General features: G+C 38.3%; 2 protein-coding genes across 4 annotated transcripts in view; one reads left to right on the top strand and one right to left on the bottom strand.

Moving 5' to 3' along the window:
• Window positions 1-8: 8 nt before the first annotated feature.
• Window positions 9-17,031, bottom strand: pargl (poly (ADP-ribose) glycohydrolase, like). Of its 2 annotated transcripts, XM_084400163.1 has the most exons (18): window positions 16,757-17,031; window positions 15,999-16,068; window positions 7,035-7,172; window positions 5,719-6,228; window positions 5,528-5,614; window positions 5,273-5,383; window positions 5,125-5,196; window positions 4,950-5,036; window positions 4,314-4,474; window positions 4,120-4,232; window positions 3,008-3,080; window positions 2,864-2,939; window positions 2,641-2,788; window positions 2,364-2,442; window positions 2,170-2,278; window positions 1,987-2,077; window positions 1,756-1,884; window positions 9-438 (listed from the first exon to the last, which is right to left on the bottom strand). In XM_084400163.1, exons 2-18 carry the CDS (start codon window positions 16,029-16,031, stop codon window positions 320-322), a joined length of 2,136 nt encoding a protein of 711 aa, XP_084256289.1. In that variant the 5' UTR covers window positions 16,032-16,068; window positions 16,757-17,031; the 3' UTR covers window positions 9-319. The 2 variants fall into 2 exon arrangements, with proteins under 2 accessions (XP_084256289.1, XP_084256290.1); XM_084400164.1 differs by lacking the exons at window positions 15,999-16,068; window positions 16,757-17,031 and adding an exon at window positions 7,287-7,330.
• Window positions 17,012-18,258, top strand: part of zmiz2 (zinc finger, MIZ-type containing 2) — a 52,993-nt gene continuing 51,746 nt past the window's right edge. The window contains exon 1 of one of the 2 annotated variants that reach the window (XM_084400160.1): window positions 17,012-17,523. The gene's annotated coding sequence lies outside the window, so the exon portion shown is untranslated. The remainder of the gene's footprint in view (window positions 17,524-18,258) is intronic. The other variant, XM_084400162.1, reaches the window with a different exon arrangement.

Raw genomic sequence — 18,258 nt, 5'->3', positions numbered from 1 at the left:
AAAAAAATGTGATGTGAAAAGTGTTTATTTTGCTTTAATGAACATGTGATATGTGCACTTTATCAGATGCAACTGCAATTAATATAAATCCTGAATAACTATAAACAATTTTAATTAAGCTAAACAATTTGACTGACACCTGTGTATCAAAAAGAAATACATTAGTTTTTTTGTTTTTTTCAGGATTGTTACTTCATTTTTCTGATCCTTCAGAAATCTGACACATTCAAAGCAGCTTTACATGTTTAATACTGCTGAACCATTTTGACAACTTTTCTCTGAAACGAGCTTGTATGAATCTCACAGTAGTCAGACAGATTTACAATAAGCTTTCCTTATGCCCAATCTTCTCTCTGATGAACCTGTACAGGTCTTTAGGCGAGTGATGTTCACGAGCGTAGTGTCCAGAGTAGTCCTTCAGCAACTTGTACAGTTTATCTGTTGAAAGAAGAAATGATCAGGGTACTCTAAACCCAAACTCAAAAATACACTAGTTGGTTTAGTAATATTATTTTTTACTTTGCATTTGTACAGCAGCACTGAGTGCCCTTGGTTGTTGAATTTGGCTATTAACTCTTTCCCCGCCAGTGTTTTTTTTTCTTATTTTTTATTCAAGTTTCCAACCATTGAAATATTTTGTTGTATGAATATCTGAACATGAAATATATCAAAAGAAAGAACAGAGACTCTGCTTTTAAACCAATTTTTTTTTTATTCTAGCTCCATGCATTCTTCAGAACGATGATCAAAACTAATGGAGTAGTTTAAGTCCATCAACACCCCTAATGCTTCAGAGTCCTGTAACTCGTCCTGGGTCGACATTTCATTCAGTAACGTTAGGCAGTTTTGATTTATATGCTGTTTAATGATGATGATCGCGTTTTTACATATGCATCTGATTACATATATCGCTCATTTCTGCATCATCTTCGTCTGTATTTTGATCAGGAGATTCAGTAATCTTTCAGAAGAGGGCAAGAGGCCTAATAGCGCCCCCTACCGTATAACAGTGAAAACACGGAAATCCAGAATATTTCGTCAATGAAAATAATAATGAAAGAGTTAAATTAAGCTATTAAGAATTGTAACTTTTAAAAAGCTCAAATAACACTGAAAGTATCTACATAAGCATACAGTACTGTTCAAAAGTTTGAGGTCGGTAAGGTTTTTTTTTTTTCGTTTTTTTTTTTTCAAATCTAATTTATTCTTTAAAATTATTTTTGTTGGACAGCATAATAAATTTTTTCAGGATTCTTTGGTGAATAGAAAGAATAAAAAAAAAATATTAGAAATGTCTTTAGTCACTTTTAATCAATTGCTGTCAAGTCCTTGCTGATTAAAAGCATCAATTGTGTAAATCATCAACCTCAGAGCTCATGGAGTCAGACTTGTGACCCGAAGGTTGCGGCTTCGATTCTCAAAACCGGCAGGAAATGAAGGTGTGAGGGTGAATGCACAGTTTTTTTTTGTTTTTTTTTTCAACCTCAAATCGTTCCCTGGGAGCCGCAGCAAATGGCCTCCCACTGCTCCAGGTGTGTGTGTGTGTCAGTTTGCTGTGTGTTTGTGTTGACTGCATTTAACCCATCCAAGTTAATGCACACACATTAGGAGCTTGATTGAGCAGAGGACAAAATCCAAGTATGGGTTACCATATTTGGCCTTCATGTCTCTTAAAAAGATATATTTCTTTAGGAGAAATGAACTTGATTTTGTTTGTTTGTTTCTGTTTGTTTCAAATGCAGTTTATGTACTTACCCACAGTCACATTGTTTTGGGCCAGTATTTCATGCATTCTTTGTATTTCGTATGCCAGATGTTCATTGCCAAATGTGAAGTAAGCCACGTCTCGATCCGCCACTGCAGCAGCCATCAACTGGATGAGAGCTTTTGAAGACAAACACATTCTGTTCTGTGCATTTATCATAGCCATCAATAGTGTTTGCAATTTCTCCAGATCAAACCCGTGTGTGTTTTGTCTCCATTTACCTTTGAGCTTAGGATCCCCTTTAAAGGCTCCACAGCCCCAGTTGCCCGTTGCGATGGCTGTTTTCGGCTGTCCGTGGAATCCCACGAATGCCTTTGAGAGTCACACAGCATACGTCTGAATAACCCTACAACAAATTCTCATGATGACAAACAGCGATATTTTAATGTGTGAAAAACTATTACCTTGTTGAGTTCTCGATTTATGTTCTCTTTAGTGTACTGCTCCTTCGGGTTCTTGAAGTCCAGAGCATCAATGGCAACAATCTGCCGATAACGTCTCTTCCACGCGTCCCTATGAATAAATGTCCCACAATTTACACTCATATCCGTAAAACCAATGTTTTTGAAAAATTCGACACTTTTGAAGTGGCACCTACCGCTTTACTTGATCGTTGTATGGACCAACCCAAGAAAAGCCTCTGCTATAGCCAGAAGTAATGTTGTACATCTGAGGCCCTGATGAGACATTAAGAGATGAGACTATGATAATGAAAATATCACATAACCATCAGTCAAAAAATGCTTTTATCCAAAGCGACTTGCATTGCACTCAAGGTATACATTCTTGGATGAACTATCCCTATATCTGACGGAAAGCTGTTATGTTTTTTTTTTTAAGATAACGTTGTCTTTGTCTGATTCCCCCAGCAGTACCTGTGATCTTAAGACACTCGTTATCAGCCAGTTTCTCAGTGAAGAGTCTGGCCACGATGAGCTCTGGACTCATGAGGAAGAGGATCTCCTCCTGAACCAGTCCTGACTTCAGCACTCCACCACCAATATATTTGCTCGCAAAGTCCACCTGTTCAGAACAACATGATGGAGGTAAAGCTTATCTGAAGAACGGGTAGAGAACTGATGTTGAGATGAAACTGACCTGTAGCATGCCTGTACCCTCTTTCTCAATGGATCCTTTTGAAGAGATGTGAAGGTTCTTCAGGGTTTCCTTCTGACTAAGTCAAACACAATCAGTAATCACAATCACTTTAGTCTATTAATCGTGTGAACCAGTGCAACTTACTTATTCCAGTTGGGGAGATGTGACGGTGGAATGCAAATCCTTTCAAAAGTAACCAGTCCATCTGGTTTTGATGCTGAAAGAAATTGGTTACACTGAATCCAAAATGTGCATGCGTTCAAATGTTTTAGTTTTTTAAATATTTATTTAGCGAGGACACATTAAATTGGTCAAAAGTGACAGTAAAGGCATTTATTATGCTATAAAAGATTGTATTTCAAATAAATACTGTTCTTTTGAACTTTCTATTCATCAAAGAATCCTAAAAATCACAAATATTTTAAGCTGTGCAACTATTTTTAACATTGATAATCAGGAATGTTTCTTGAACAGCAAATCAGGCATATTAGAATGATTTCTAACAGGGATCATGTGACTGAAGACAGGGGCCGGTTTCACAATGATAGACTTTGACTATGGCTTAGATATAGTAGATAGTCAGACTTCAGATAGACAGACCGTTGCACAAAGCACTTAAGACTCTGACTATCTTAAGTAGGACTACACTGCAGTGCATTCTGGGTAAAATAAGACACTTTTCAAAACAAAAAAACATGGCGGATCGAGTAAGCGCATTCAACCGCTCAGTGCAGTTTACCCCAGCGGAAAATATGTGTTTGTTGCAGGAGTATAACAGTTACAAGGCCATTTTACTTGGGAAATTTAGCTGAGAATGTAGTAACAAGAAGAAATGTTTAAATTATGAGACATTTTCCCTTTTCTTTTGGCTGTTTGTAATGTACCTGATTGTTACTGCTGGCTGCCAGTGTAACAGAGTCTTAGACCTAAGTTAGCCTGGGGGTAAGGTGTCTAATTTTTTCTAACTTGCATTAGACTAGTCTAAGAGCACATTTTAGACTCGTCCAACACTATGGACCGGTCTAAAATAGCTTTGTGAAACCGGCCCCTGGAGTAATGATGCGGAAAATTCATGCATCAAAGGAATAAATTACATTTTAAAATGCATATATCACAATAGAAAAGTTATTTTTAAATTGTAATAATATTTCACAATATTACTGTTTTTGATTGAATAAAAGCATTCTTGATGGGCAGCAGAGACTCAGTTATAAATCTGACTGACCGGTAGTGTACAGTAGTCGTGTTCTCAGTACCTGAATCTTGATGAGGACTTTCATTTGTCACGGTGTCGAAGTAATGGAGTATGGCTCTCAGTTTCTCTGCCTGTAGGCCTGCTTTTACTGAGTCACTCCGGCTATCAAATAGGCTACGGCAAAAAAATGAATAAATAATTGATCCAGCACCAGTATGATAGAGTGGTGTCAGTCTACAGTGATCAATGTAACACCTGCTGAAGTTAATGGTCGGGTAGTTGGCGTATTCTGAACCAGGGCTAGTGTTGTTCCTGTGAGGGAAGGTGCAGAAGAAGGCGTTTGCTAACAGACAGGAGATCTGCTGCTGAGTCATTGTTATGGCCTGGGTCTGTTGATGTCGCAGTAGAGGAATGGGCTAGAGACAGAGAGTACAGATTTAAAAATACTTCCAACAAACTTGCATAAAAAAAAGATCTTGCATAAGCAATGCAATTAGTCTGAATATGATTATTTTCTTTGGTCCAGTGGGACATTATTATAGCTTAACAAATGGTGCACTGTGAATGTCTGGTTGTTGCTCGTCAGATTGTTCAGTATGAGTCCAGTGAGACCTTTCATAAAAGCTAAGACAGACTTTAAGTCAGATTCTATGATCTTAGTAATCTTAGATAAATGAAATGTAATGTAATATTGTCATGATTTACAGCGTTAAATGGACCTTTACATTCATTCTTGCATCTTTATTCGCACTTCACATTTAAATGGAACCGAAAAAAGAAAAAAAAAGTTAGTCCTTGTTAGTTGGCTCATTAATCAGATTTAACTTTAAAGTTATACTAGTACTAAGGGATAATGCAAGTGTCTGTGGAAAGAAGGATGCTGTAACATACCCGTTTAATGAGAGCAGGTAATTCAAGTGCCAGTTTGACCATCTTGGGGATCACCATATGGAGATTATTGTCCATTGAGTGTAAGCGCTGTAGAGCAATTGTACAAATCTGTCATCAATTTGTATTTTTACACTTGCTTTTAGCTTTCCTCTGATATGCAGAATGTTTCACTAACCTGACCGTAATAATGAAATGCGTCAAATGTCCATTTGTCTTTGTTGCTAGAATTGTAAGACATTATTGCGGTCTACAAATAGACAAAAGATAGAAAACGGGTCACATTATAGTGTAAAAGTAATTGTCATTGTTTAGTGTTGCGGTACCTGAATATCCCCAATAGAGAAACTGCCTTTGGTGAGTTTGTGCAACGCATGACAAGTGGCCTCCCATCGAGAGGGTGATGCACGGGACTTCTGGTGGGACGCCGGCGGTGGCTATGGGGAATAACGATTACTCAGTATGAATATGAATAAATAATGAATAAACTATACCATTTCTGATTTGATAAGCTACTTGTTCAGAAAAGCTCTTGATATAGAAATGATGATCTTTAGAAAACGTTCTATGGTCATACTTACATACAGATGTGGTAACTTCACATGGTAGGCATCCCAAACGTGTTTCCCTTCATGGGGGACAATTAGACCACTTCGGAAACATGATGTCTGCTCAAACAAGCCGGTAAACAAGACTGAATCAATATTCATAGCACACTTTATAAGGAAAGATTAGCATACAAGAACTGAGGATGAAATTGCATGATTCTTACATCTATCAGTATCGTATGTCCTTTCATGGGAATTTGCTGGTTGAGCTCTGAGCTGAAGTTTTCCATTGTCTTGAGGTTCTTGATGGGATATGTGGGTCCCGGCTTTGGTCTTGTTGCTGAGCTGGAGGAATCTGAAGTGTCCATTGGTTCACTTTGAGAGGGCTGGTTTGATGCCCTGCTGTTTTCAGATGCACTATTTGAGTGTGAGTTTTGGCCCTTTTTGTCTCTATGCTCATCAGATGTGGGGTTTTTGGCCCCTTTCTCTGCATTCTCGACAGATGTGCCCGTTTTTTCTCCTCCCCCTTCACCCTTTTTCTCACTAGATGTTGGCATTGTTTTATCAATTTTGCCTCTAGTCTCACAAGATGCGGTCTGGCTTGTGGCCTTTTTTCCTGCAGCATCAAGTGAGCCCTGGTTTCTGGATCCTCCTCTTGATGGATGATCAACAGCGTCACTGTTACTTGTTTGACTGAGGCATTCCTTCATTTGATCGCTGTTGTTGTGCGACATCTAAGCCCAAAACAAAACAAAAACATTAGAATAAAAAAAAATAAAAAAAAGCTTTAAAAGTACATTATCGTTCTATTCGATTACGTATGGTTCTAACAAAGTTTTCAAACGTTACAATAACTTTGAAAATTTGAATCACCTGCGAACATTCGAAAAGTGAGGTAACCATAACAAACGTTCGAATGTTTTACTTTCACACTAGAATTATCGGGCGGTGACGTTACGTTGCTAAAACGTGATAATATTGTAAATCTGAAATAAAATCATAACCACATTATAGTACAAAAAAAATAGCTTTGTTTAAAACGCATATATATATTTAAAAAATTGGCTTTCTTGTGAGCAAAATTATATTTCATTACTTTAATAAAATAATGCGCTCTAATTCGATTCGGATTTTCTTTATCTGTCGTCTTTAATATTTTGGTTATTGTCAATATTAACAAAAAAAAATATTCTGAGAACGTAAAATACAGGAATCACATATTTATAAAGACAGTAGCCTACCTACGTAGTAATAACAGTAGCCTACGTAGTGTAAATCGAACTCACTCAACTCCGATAGGGAATAATATGCTAAAATAGCCTAGCAGACATCTCGTCTATTTCCTTTAAATACGTTAAATGCTTAGTTATTATACCCACTATGTAGTGGTTTAATGTTTTGTGCTCTTTCACTTTCGATTCTGTCAACTGCGTGTCCAGTCAAATGCACTAGCTGTTGTTATAGAGACCACAACGTAACTTTCGCGAAGTTTTACAATTGAGACAGACCGTGCAGAACATGGTAAGTTACATCTACTCACTTGTCCGGCGGTGACAGTCCGTGTTGTTGAAGTGTAGTGTCTGTGTTTGCTGTGATCACCTGTGACAACAGACTGAAAGTGAGCGTGCACGAATGAAACCTTGAGCTGGCGGCACTTCCTGAGAACTGCAGGCGCGAGCTGCAAAAACACCACAAACATTTATTCATGATATTAAAATGTATTAAATCCTGTCATAATGTTTCCTGGTCTAAACCGCTTCATAAATAGCATTTTTTTTTAGTAATCTCTCACCTTTCCTCCTCATTAACCATCAGATGACGCCACACTAATCATTATGTGTGGGCGGTGTTTGCTAAGGCTCTATTGCTCATGCTCGCATATAAGGTTAGTGATTTGAACAATCCCCCAATGCTAATCAACTTTTGTGATACGCACATGATGACATGAATGATGCATTTTGAATGCTTACATTTCTGTAAACATGCCAGCCTGATATATTTTGATACACTTACAAAATATAAGTTAATTTTATTAAGTATACTCAAGTAAAGTTCAGTTACATTTTAAAGGACACTTTATATAGTATACTAATATTAATGTACTAGTAATAAACTTGTAAGTGTACTATTTTAATAGGCCTGCTACTACTTGGGGCTAAATTGGCCCACTTAAGTATACTTTTAAGTATGTGTAACAGTAGCACACTTTGAGTACAAAACTAGTTCACTATAGCCTACTACAAATGAACTTATACTGAGTTTACCAGTTAAATACTTGTAGCACATTTTTTTAGTTTCTGAAAGTACACTTTGAAGTAGCCTATACTCTCAGTAAACTAGTGGTTTTATAGGCTACTGCAAGTATTCTTTAAGTGAATTTAACATCATATTTAATTTACTATTTATATATTATTTTTGCATTTTAAGTATACTATTGTGTTCCTATTTAGGTATTCATTTTTATGCTTGAAATATACCTTTAACTGAACTTTAACCCTTTTCCCGCCAGTGTTTTCTTTTTTTTTTTTTTCAGCCATCGCCAGAATTTTTGATCATTTTCACAAAACTTTCACGGCCCCCAAAATATTTTGTTCTCCAACACACATTATATCAAAATAAAGAACAGAGCCTTTGCCTTTACACACACACACACACATTATTCTATCTTCATGCATTCTTGTTATATCAACACTTGAACATGGGTAAATTATGTTTTTATTGTTGTTGTTTTTTGTTGCACAAACAACACTCGTGTCACTTTATAAAATTGAGGATAACCACTGGATTCACATGGATTACTTTAATGATGTCTTTCCTTTCTGGGCCTTTGAAGTAATAGATGCGTAGCTGTCTATGAAGACACAGAAAGCTCTCAGATTTTATTCAAAAAATCTTTATTTGTGTTCTGAAAATGAACGAAAGTCTTACGGGTTTGGAATAACATGAGGGTGAGTAATTACTGACAGAATTTTCATTTTTGGGTGAACTATCGCTTTAAGTATTTTACTTGTAGGCTACTGAATGTTGGCTCAAAGATGCACTAGACAAGATTATTGACAAGACTGTCAATATACTCAAAATATAAGGAGCAATTTATTTATTTCTGACAGGAAACCAAAGCCATCTCATCAAGCATACATTATGAGCGAAAGATTACTGTCATCATCATCACACTGCAGTTCATTGACGCATACAGAGAACAACATTGCGACACCAGAGTTTAACACCAAGCAGTCAGATATGATATTAATGATACTGACTCTCTGAGGCCGATCTTTTATAAATTGATTTGAAATTGAAATTGAAATCAGCTTTTATTTTCCTTTTATGCCCCGAAGAAGATATATCACGGGTCCATCAAGTTGGTTGAAATGATTGATCCTTGATCACTTTTAGTCAGCTATAGAAGCATAGAATGATCCAGCTACTAACACCTAAATCATCAAGCATTTTAAAAAAGATGAAACTGAACAGTATTAAAAGTGGAAGAGATGTCCATAACGGGCATTTGTTTTATGATTTTGAACTTTATTTAAGAGAGTGAGCGAGGCATCCATTATCCTGGTAGTCAAATTGCAGGAGATATTATTTGCAAAACTGTATGAATCCTCAAACTGGTTTCTTTTCCCATCATTATATTCAATCCCCTCTTCGCATCTCTTGCGAGGCAAGTAGCCTAATTACCAAGGTACATACTTAATTATTCTGATCCTTCAGAGTTCTATATATAAAGTAGTTCCATATATACTCACTTGCTCGTGTTTAATTAACGCGTTGTTGACGTTCATTGTTTATAGCTTATTTCTTGCGACCAGTCCGAAAGTACAGTTGGCGTTCCTCACGTTAACCACAAGATGGCACCACACTCCAATTATTGTAACCTCGTTCATTTACTTTTTTTAAAACTCAGCTGTTAAATTTGGTTATTCACATTGACATCCAGCTCACTCAATATGAATCTAAATGTGAATTTTAAAATATTAAAACCCTGCTGTTTCTCGGTTGCTTTAGGGCTGTTCTCAAAGTGATTGAGGGATTTTCACGAAACCACAGCTTCTAACCACTGCCCATTGTGTCTCAGTCAGGTCTGCATAATGACTGTGGGACAAACCTGTGCTCACTGGTGCCTGAACCCCTCAGCGGGACGCCACGGACAGAGATTCACCTCAGGCAAGAGGAACAACAGCTCTCTTTACATGTGAAAAGCTCTCCCTGTTTGAGTCAGATGGTTGGTCCTTTCCTGAGGGTTTTTTTTCTCCTGCACCCTCTGCTGTCTGACCCATCACATGATTGGCCTGCTGTCCTGAGCTGCAATCTCATTATCCCTGCCTTCACCATCACTGGCCCTAGAACCTCCAGATAAACACATCCACTCCGACAATAACTAAATCTATTTATAATAGGTTTATAGTCGTTATGTATCCTAGACAATAATCAATCTGCAAGAACAAATCACAGATATCTCTTTTTGAGAGCTCATATATCTCGGTCGGATGACACACTTTCTTCAAGCTTTTTCCTAATTAGGAGGGTTGTGGCATGATTGAGACGGACAGAATGTCCTCTTCAATCGCTGGCTCTGCTGCTGATGTGGCTGTTAATGTCTGTCTGAGTTATGGAACTGCATATGATCCAGCAGCTTTATACAACACACGGCGCCTTAGGTGACTTCACGTTTCTAATATGACAACTGTAGTTTGATCGCTGGCCTCGTAACAACAAAGAGTGTGTGAGGAGGTTCGACAACAGGTGTAGACTGAGTCTTTACAAAGAATGTCGGTTTTCGTGATTTAGTCTGTATTTTTAGTTATAAAAGAAACTAAATGTATTCAAAATATTTATATAAAATTTGATTAAACAATTATGCACAATGGTTCAAAAGTTTGGGGTCATTAAGATCTTTTATTCAGGAAGGATGCATTAAATTGATCAAAAGTGACAGTTAATAATGTTTCTAATGTTACAAAAGATTCTATAAATGCTGTTCTTACTGACCCCAACTTTTGAATGTGTGTGTGTGTGTGTGTGTGTGGCAAAGGTAAACCCAGACAAAATGTCCCCAAACAGATGGCAATATCCGAAATCCTTGTCCTTGTGGAGACATGTTTTGGTCCCCATGAGGAAAACAGCTTATAAATCAAACTAAGTGATGATTTTTTTTTTTTTATGTAAAAATGTGTAAAGTTTTCTGTGATGGGTAGGTTTAGGGGTAGGGTTAGTGTAAAGGGAGAGAATATACAGTTTGTACAGTATTAAAATCATTATGTCCTAAGGTGTTGATCCATTTGGTGAAATCACGTTAACCATAAATATATATACGGTCGAATGTTATTTTACTATAAGCCATATTTCCGAGTGACACAATTAATGCTAAAATAGTTTGGGCGCACAACCTCTGACATCAACAACAATATCTATTTAAATGTCGGTAATCAAACAGTTGTTTGGCACTTTCTTAGTAGCCTGTGGGGTGGGGTGGGGTCATCAACTGTTTAGATACCAACATTCTTCAAAATATCTTCTTTTGTGTTCAACAGAAGAAAGATATTTATACAGGTTTGGAACAATTCGAGGGTGGGTAAATGATGACAGAATTGACATTTTTGGGTGAACCATCCCTTTAACTAAAAATCAATTTCAACTAAAAGTTGATAAGCCTAATTATTTTAACTACGCACGATTATACGAGTAGTTGCATTTTATTATTTGCATTTCGCATTGTTTTTTTGTGAGACACGCTGTTCCAGATGATGCAGATGAGGTAAATCCTCTAGTTTTTTAGTGTTTCAGAGAACAAGGGTGGAAAGAACAGCTTTTCCAAACCCGCTCCTGCCCCCTTTTTGCTGCCGACTGTTATTGTCGGTCAGCCACTTCCCAGGAATGTTCCTCTTCAGGCCAGGGAGAAGTCACTGCAATGGAATGCAGCGCGCGCCCCGCTAAACAACAATGTTGACTTAAAAAGGCCAGAAAATGGAATCGATCTGGACGCGCGCGCGCGCGTCACGCTTTAATTCTGATGCTTTCTATTCTTTGGAGCGCAAATAGAACCTAGACAAATACGTGTTTAATTATCTCGCATTTAAAACACAGCTGCATCCAAAGCGCATATTAGAACATTGCGTAAGATGGTACCAGGTTGTGGATTTGCCAACCACGCTGCGTGCGTGCGTGCGAGAGGGAGGGGGCGTCTTTTTCAGCAGTCAGATTACTCTTTGTCTGTCCTTGTTGCTCATCCAATAGGAGCACAAAGACGAGACTGGCAGAGTGGCATTCTAGCGCGCAATCCGCTTGTGCGTCCGTGGCGTGCAGAGTGAGATTAGCCGGGGTCAGATTGATGCCGCGAGATTTGACAGCGCTCATAAGGATCAATAACCGAGTGCTGTTTGACCCTCATACAGTGGGCGATGTGGTTCTCGAGCGTGTGCGGAACGAGGGGGGTTGGTTGTTCTAGCCTGTGACATTGTTAAATGACTGCAGTAGATGTGGAGGGAGGGAGGGAGAGGGGGATGCAGCAGGTCGTGGGGGAGGGGAGCCTGTGGGAGGTGGCATTGACATCGATAGCGAGGAGAAAGATGAAAAAAAGGCAAAAGAATCTCAGCACCTGTTTCCAGGGCAACAGGGAGCTGCTGAGCATAAGTCTGACTTATCCCTCCCCCCCCCCCCCCCCCCCCCCCCCTCTCTTCACTGGCCGCATGCAGTGATGCAGCCTCTTCAAACTGACACACAAACTAATAAAGACTCCGATTCTTTTCACTGGGTTTTTGAGCTTTGACCAGTAGAAATGTTACCGAAACCTCTATAAATGGAGCAGTTCAGCTAAAAATTAAAAGTCGTCCATTATTTACACTGCCTGCTGTCATTTCAAAGCAGACAACTTTCTTCCATACACCAACAGTTCACAGTGACCAATTTGACAAAGCACCAAAATTCCTACATTTAATCTGCGATGATTACGGATTCAACAAAAGTTTTGATTTCACTCTTAAAAATAAAGCTTCTTTATTGTTTCCGTGAAGAATTGAGCTTTTCCATTGCTCTAAAGGTTCTTTACACAGAAAGTGTAAACCCCCCTCAAATGGGGGGTTTCACAGTGTAAACCGGACCTAAAGAATGTTTTTCCACTATAAAGAACCTTTTGTTCAATGCAAAGGTTCCATGGATGTTAAAGGTTAATTCTTCATGGAACAATAGATTGCATGATAGAAAAAGGATCTTTAGATTGTTAAATGTTAAAATGAGTTAAAAAAGACTAAAGGTGCGCTCACATTACCGAAATATCGTGGGCAAAAAAAGGACCATTCTATATTGTGAAAAGTGTTGCGACTACATTTCGCTAGCATCAAGTCGTTTGGACTCTCTCTACAGCGCTTTTCGAGCATGATCGCAATGAACATTCGGAAAACAGTTGCTTGACAATGCGAAAAAATGACAGAATTGTCATATCTGGGTGAATTAATGCTTTCAAACTTTTAAAGTTCCCCTATTATGCTATTTAAAACGTTCTTCATTTAAATGCATCAAAGAAAAAAAAAAAAAAACACTTTAATTTTCTCATAATATACATTGCACACCTCATTTCTCAAAGAGTCTGAAAATGGCTCGTTCGCAGATTCAGTCTCTCTAAACTCCTCCTACTCTGCTCTGATTGGTCAGATGGCCCAGTCTGTTGTGATTGGGTATCGCTCGTGTCGGAAACGAAACACCCATTACCACATCTGAACTTCACCTCCAGATCTTCCTCAGCCCTTGATACACAGGGACACGAACAGTAACGATGGCATCCGTTTTACTGTATCAGTTCCAGCATGAGTCGTCATCCTTTGGAAGTGCAGCAAAGTGGATCTGCTTTTGCAGCGTCTCAGCCACAAGTAGTGTTTGAGGGCGGGGCAAAGTAGACGTCGTGTGTGGGCAGCCAATGAAGAGCATAGGCTGGCATTATGCAAATGTGTTACATTGTTCTTAAAGTGAGACTGGAAATGACTCGTTTCGGCAGTTCACAATCGATTCTTTCTCTTACAATATTTGTCGTGCGCTTTGATCTTTACAACTTTGCAGACGTTTTACATTCACGAACCGCTATATCACACACTGCATGAAAGGTACTATTCGAAAAAGCATTATAAAAAAGTGACCCACTTTAAAGAAGGTGCAATCTACCAAACCAACACTGGAGTTGCACATCAAATAATGTGTTTTTCACGGTGTCTCCTCATTACCTGCTCATCTGACTGTCTTTGTCCTTTCTACCTCTGACAAAGAATATTCTGTACTGTTTCCCTACAGCTCTTCGTCTGGCCCCAAACCTCCAGACTAACGTTCAGTCATGCTCATCAAGACTGCAGATCTATTGTTCTTTCCTCAGTCTAGCCCCGGCGCTCTCACTCTCCCCCGCCTTCCCTCCATTCTCTCTGCTGGATAATTCCCATGATATGTTCTTGCCATTGGCGTGGGGCGTACCATTCTCAGCGAGGGGTGAGCGCAAACCAAACAGGAGCTCGTTACGCCCCCACACTGATTTATACAAACATTTGCATCTTAAAATCACGCAAAACTCCTATTCGCAGAGATGTTGGTGAAGCATGGCACTGATATTAAGACAGTTTGACATCTGCAGCGTGCAAAACGCAACTCCCACCCCTCCGTTGCACACACATAGCACGACCCCATCCCCTCACGGCGTAGTAAAGTGCCTGTTTTATTGACTCAATGTCTTAAGGGCAGTTCTCTTCCCGTTTTTCTCGAGATCTTAACAGGACAGGAATGAGAGAGGAATAACAATTATGTCACTGCCTGAAAGCGAGCGGTTGATAAACTAACAAAATGGACGACGTGAGCGCTGCCTCTCTCTGTGATAACACCACAGAGGCGAAAGAGCATCAGAGCGAATCATAAACGTACAAATGTAGAGGCGAGAGAAAGCCAGGAAAGCAGATGAAAGATCAGGTTGATGAACACCGTCTGTCACTGTCACCTCATGCCCAGAAGCTGAATTCAAACCTTAACATGACACCATCTCTGCCAAACACAGCGCTGCTGACTGCTGCCAGATTGCACTACATCTGTTTCACAGTTAAACCACTGCTGTTCCTTTCTGCTGGACTTTCTAGTCCTGTAATTCACATTCCTGCTCTCATTGTGAATGATTCATCATGTATGTTATTCTAATGAAATAAAGCGTTGAGTGTGCGAGTTACATCTCTCACCATGCAGGGAGAGTGCAGTTCGCATCTAAGCATATCCGAGGGGTTGGGAATTTGAGTTTGCCCTTCTCTGACCTCTCTATTGTGAGTTGTGCAGCAGTCTGAACCAATCCTTTCACTGCCCGCTGCTTTTTAGAGGACAGCGGACACCACTGCTCTTCTAATTCATGATTTAAAGACACTTTGGCTACCTGCCCATGTGAAAAACACGTCCCTGGACACATTGGGCCTCATTCATGAAACGGAGGGGGAAGGAATTTCTGTGTAGATTGTTTATGCATCTAATCCAACAATTTAACCAGTTAAAATGCTCATTTTTCTTGCAGAGACATTTGTTCTGTTTGTGTTTCGTGAATGAGGCCAGCTATGATTGTGCTAATAAATGAATCAATCTGTATTTTTGGTAATGTTTTGGGAACATAATTAATTGCATTTTGATTTATAAACCTCTGTTCAAAAGTTTGGGGTTGGTAAGATTTTGTTATGTTTTTGAATGAAGTCTCTTCTGCTCACCAAGGCTGCATTTAAATACAGTAAAAATATTGTGAAATATTATTACAATTTAAAATAGCTGTTTTCTATTTGAATATATTGTAAAATGTAATTTATTCTTGTGATGCAAAGCTGAATATTCAGCAACTTTACTCCAGTCTTCAGTGTCACATGATCCTTCAGAAATCATTCTAGAAACATTTTATCATCAATGTTCAAAAAAGTTCAAAAGAACGGCATTGATTTGAAACTGAAATCTTTTGTAACATTATGCATTTCTTTACTGTCACTTTTTATCATTTTAATGCATCCTTGCTGAATAAAAGTATTCTTCTTTTTTTTTTAAATAAAAAAAACTTACTGACCCCAAACTTTTAAACAGTATTGAAAATTACAGATTGATCTAATTACTAATTATACAAACTGAGTAATTTCTTAATTAAAAATAAAAAAAATTCACCAGGTGTGAAACTGCAGTGCTTGTCAGTAAAATAATAGCATTAACATGGGCTGCCTGCCAAATGTTCCCTGACTGAACATGTGTAACACAGCAACAGTGCGCCATTTTGGCTCAAGCGTCCTCCCTAAAAAGTCATTTTATTAACATAACAGTATGGTCATGTAGAGCCACAATGGTGGCCATTCACGTGTCATATTCGCAGAGTTTATCCATCCATCGTAACTGGAATCTGGTCTGGTCTCTACCATACAAATGTTTTATAATAGAATCAAATAAGTTACTTTTTACACACATTTTTTATTCTCTTAATAGTATGCTTTTAAAATACATTGAAAAGTTGAAAAAAAAGTACCTTTTGTGACATGGAAAAAGATCTTCTTGACATTAAAAATAAATAAATGTGTAGTTACATGGGGACTTTTCTGGAAAAAAAAGTACAAAAAGTATAGGCTATAACAAAAAGACAAAGTCATTTTCATTCTTTGAAATTAAAGCTGAAATAAAATAAGATATAAATAGCCGATTAGATGAAAAATATAAACTTAAAAACTTAAAAGAAAATTTAATTTGAAGGACTAAAATTACTAATACTAAAATGAAAATTAAAACTAGATAAAAAAACAAAAACAATAAAGATAAAGTAATAAAAATGACAAAAGTGCATAACAAAATAACTTCAAATGAACTTATAAAATATAGAATTAAAAGGTATTTTAGGCCCCGTTTCACAGACAAGGCTTAGATTAAGTCCGGATTAGACCTTAGGACATTTAAGTAGCTTTTTTAAACGTGCCTTAGGAAAAAAAGATTTATTTTAAGATATATCAGAGCAAGTTGCTTTCAGCTCAAACAGCTCAAACATGCATTTTAGTCCGGGACTAGGCTTAAGCCCCGTCTGTGAAACCAAGGGTTAAAATATAAATACGAAATATAGGCAATAGAAATTAAATAACAATAAAATTTTATACAAAAGACATACTTATAAAATTGTATATTATAATAGCTTTACACTTTTCAAATAGCCTCTTTAATGCATGTGATATATACTTTCTAACATAGATTAATGTACGCCTACAGGTGAGTCTACAATGAAGGGCACTTTATATTCACCATCGAGCGCAGCACAATCGTCACCCTCCCCAACCCAGCCTCGTTGGTTGGATTCCTCGACGCTCCATTAATCGAGTCTCGCAACCGAAGGGAAGTCAGTCAGCTGGGGAGGGCGATGAGGGGGTGAGTGACAAAAAAAAGAGAGAGAGAGAGAGAGAAAGAAAGAAAGAACGAACGAACGAAAGAAAGAAAGCAAGCAAGCAAGCAAGCAAGAAAGAGAAAAACTGCCTCTCTTTCTTCCGACAGAGCACCTCCATCCCCATGATCTCATGAATAAATTATAGCGACTCATTGTGCAATAGAGGGAGGAATGCAGTCGAGCAGACTCGCGCGCACACATACACACGCACGCGCGCGCAGGAGCAGCAGCAGAAGCAACACGAGAGCCGTCGCGACTCTTTTGGATTTACACAAAAACATTTCATTAAAACAAACACATGCTGGGAGTCAGAAAGCGTAGGGTGTTTTATTTCGCAACCTATGGATCATATAAATAGAAATCCGCAAAGAACGGATACATCCACAAATAATATGATCCAGTTTTAACGGTTTTAACGTTACTCGCGCGGCTTCCGATTTCTGAGGAAACCTTAGCTATCCAAGAAAAGACAGAAACGGCTACGTTTTTATCCATTTTAACCCAGCGAGGATCGAACTAGATCCTGATCTCTGTTTTGTGAACATTAAGAGAGGATCTTCTCACAAGGAAAGCCGAACACGGAATCAGATCCAGCCAACAGATCAACCTCGGGCAGCCGGAGTGGAAGGTGAGGACGGATCATTGGAGCTTTCAGTATGATCTCTTTCGTCTTAGTATCTTTTTGCTTTGTGATTTTGATTATTTTTGTATGTGCTGATGTATGTAGTGATATTTTAGTGTGTGATCCAAGGCTCAAAGGTGTTAGGTTTCAATCATGCTTGGTGATTTGAATGGCCCTGTGCAGTCGTTTCCTGCTTTTCTTTACTTCTTTATTCCAGCTGTCAATTCGATAATCATATGCCATAAATATGTGTTGCCCCTCAAATGATTAAATAGAGTAACAAGGATGGACCCATGCACATGAGCTTACAGTAGAAATGCCTTCTGCTGGGACTAGAGCATGAATTAGGTAATCAGTCAGGGTTAGATGTTTAGAATTTGTATTTAAAGGGCATTAAATGTGTATTAAAAGAAAGAAATGACACTATAAAATGCACTCACTCAGGGCTGTAGTATCATTACTTTGCTCTGCTGCATGATTTTACTCTCATGCAATGTGGTTATTGTCTGAAATATGTGTGAAATAAGCAGCTAGACAGTGAATCTCAGTTTTAGCTGGTGCATTCTCAGTTTTTCTCAATGCAAACATGAGCAACATGGTTTTAAATGTGGCCAGCTCTGATCTGATGAGTGAAATGTGTGGCATGATATAGCACAGCTTTTATTAGATCAATCAGGGTGCTGTTAAGTGGATTTCACAGCTAAATGCATTTGAGACACTAGTGTTGCCTGTCACAGTGAT

The sequence above is a fragment of the Rutilus rutilus genome (genome assembly GCF_951802725.1).
Source record: "Rutilus rutilus genome assembly, chromosome: 25".
NCBI lineage: Eukaryota > Metazoa > Chordata > Actinopteri > Cypriniformes > Leuciscidae > Rutilus > Rutilus rutilus.
The sequence above is the reverse complement of the archived record's forward strand: the minus strand, read 5'-3'. Positions and strand labels throughout refer to the sequence as shown.

Excerpts from the sequence above, each read along its gene's own strand:
- pargl (XM_084400163.1), bottom strand. The coding sequence starts at position 16,031 with ATGTCAAGAAGATCTTTTTCCATGTCACAAAAG. Across the intron at positions 6,229-7,034 it reads GGACTGTCACCGCCGGACAA|ATGTCGCACAACAACAGCGA; the intron begins GTGAGTAGATGT and ends TTTTGGGCTTAG. Across the intron at positions 2,078-2,169 it reads TAAATCGAGAACTCAACAAG|GCATTCGTGGGATTCCACGG; the intron begins GTAATAGTTTTT and ends TGACTCTCAAAG.